Here is a 559-nt window from a genome sequence, read left to right as displayed (position 1 = left end):
GATGGTCTGAGATGCTATCCCAGATGGCCCTGGAGTTGGTTCTCTAACATCTGAAAAGTAAATATCTACATCTTAATTTTTATAGTATGCACTTGTTGAGTCAAATAAGACAATACATGTACCATACTCCTAAACCATTTGCCATTTTTGATTACTTCAAAAAATAAATATCTCTATTAGAATACATTTATGAAGTTAATTCAAGAAATGACTATTTCTTAAGTATTAAACTCTAATAATACCAAACAAATAAGATCCTACATGTAATACTGCTTTTATTTACAACTTGAGTTGTGTTTGTTATTTCTATTTGATTTTTTAAAAAATCTCTCCATTAGACTACAATTGTGAAGGATGTTTATATGGTGAAGATTGTTCACATAATTGCAGATTTTTCTGATATAGGTCATTACTAAGCTAATTTCTACATTCCATTTTCTTTATGACATTATCCTTTGTTTTCATATTGTGTTATGTATCAGTGAGTGTACTAGTACATTCTGCACTTGATATTACCCTAACATTAATTTGAGTTACTATGCCATGGATATTCAATAGT

General features: G+C 28.8%; 1 protein-coding gene across 1 annotated transcript in view; it reads left to right on the top strand.

Moving 5' to 3' along the window:
* Nucleotides 1-416, top strand: part of LOC119591091 (putative nuclease HARBI1) — a 12,707-nt gene extending 12,291 nt beyond the window's left edge. The window contains exon 5 of the mRNA XM_037939811.1: nucleotides 339-416. Coding sequence (XP_037795739.1) covers nucleotides 339-416 — 78 coding nt within the window. The remainder of the gene's footprint in view (nucleotides 1-338) is intronic.
* The last annotated feature ends 143 nt before the right edge of the window (nucleotides 417-559 follow it).

The sequence above is a fragment of the Penaeus monodon genome, chromosome 28, assembly GCF_015228065.2.
Source record: "Penaeus monodon isolate SGIC_2016 chromosome 28, NSTDA_Pmon_1, whole genome shotgun sequence".
In the NCBI taxonomy this organism is placed as follows: domain Eukaryota; kingdom Metazoa; phylum Arthropoda; class Malacostraca; order Decapoda; family Penaeidae; genus Penaeus; species Penaeus monodon.
This window is presented reverse-complemented; position numbering and strand designations above follow the sequence as displayed.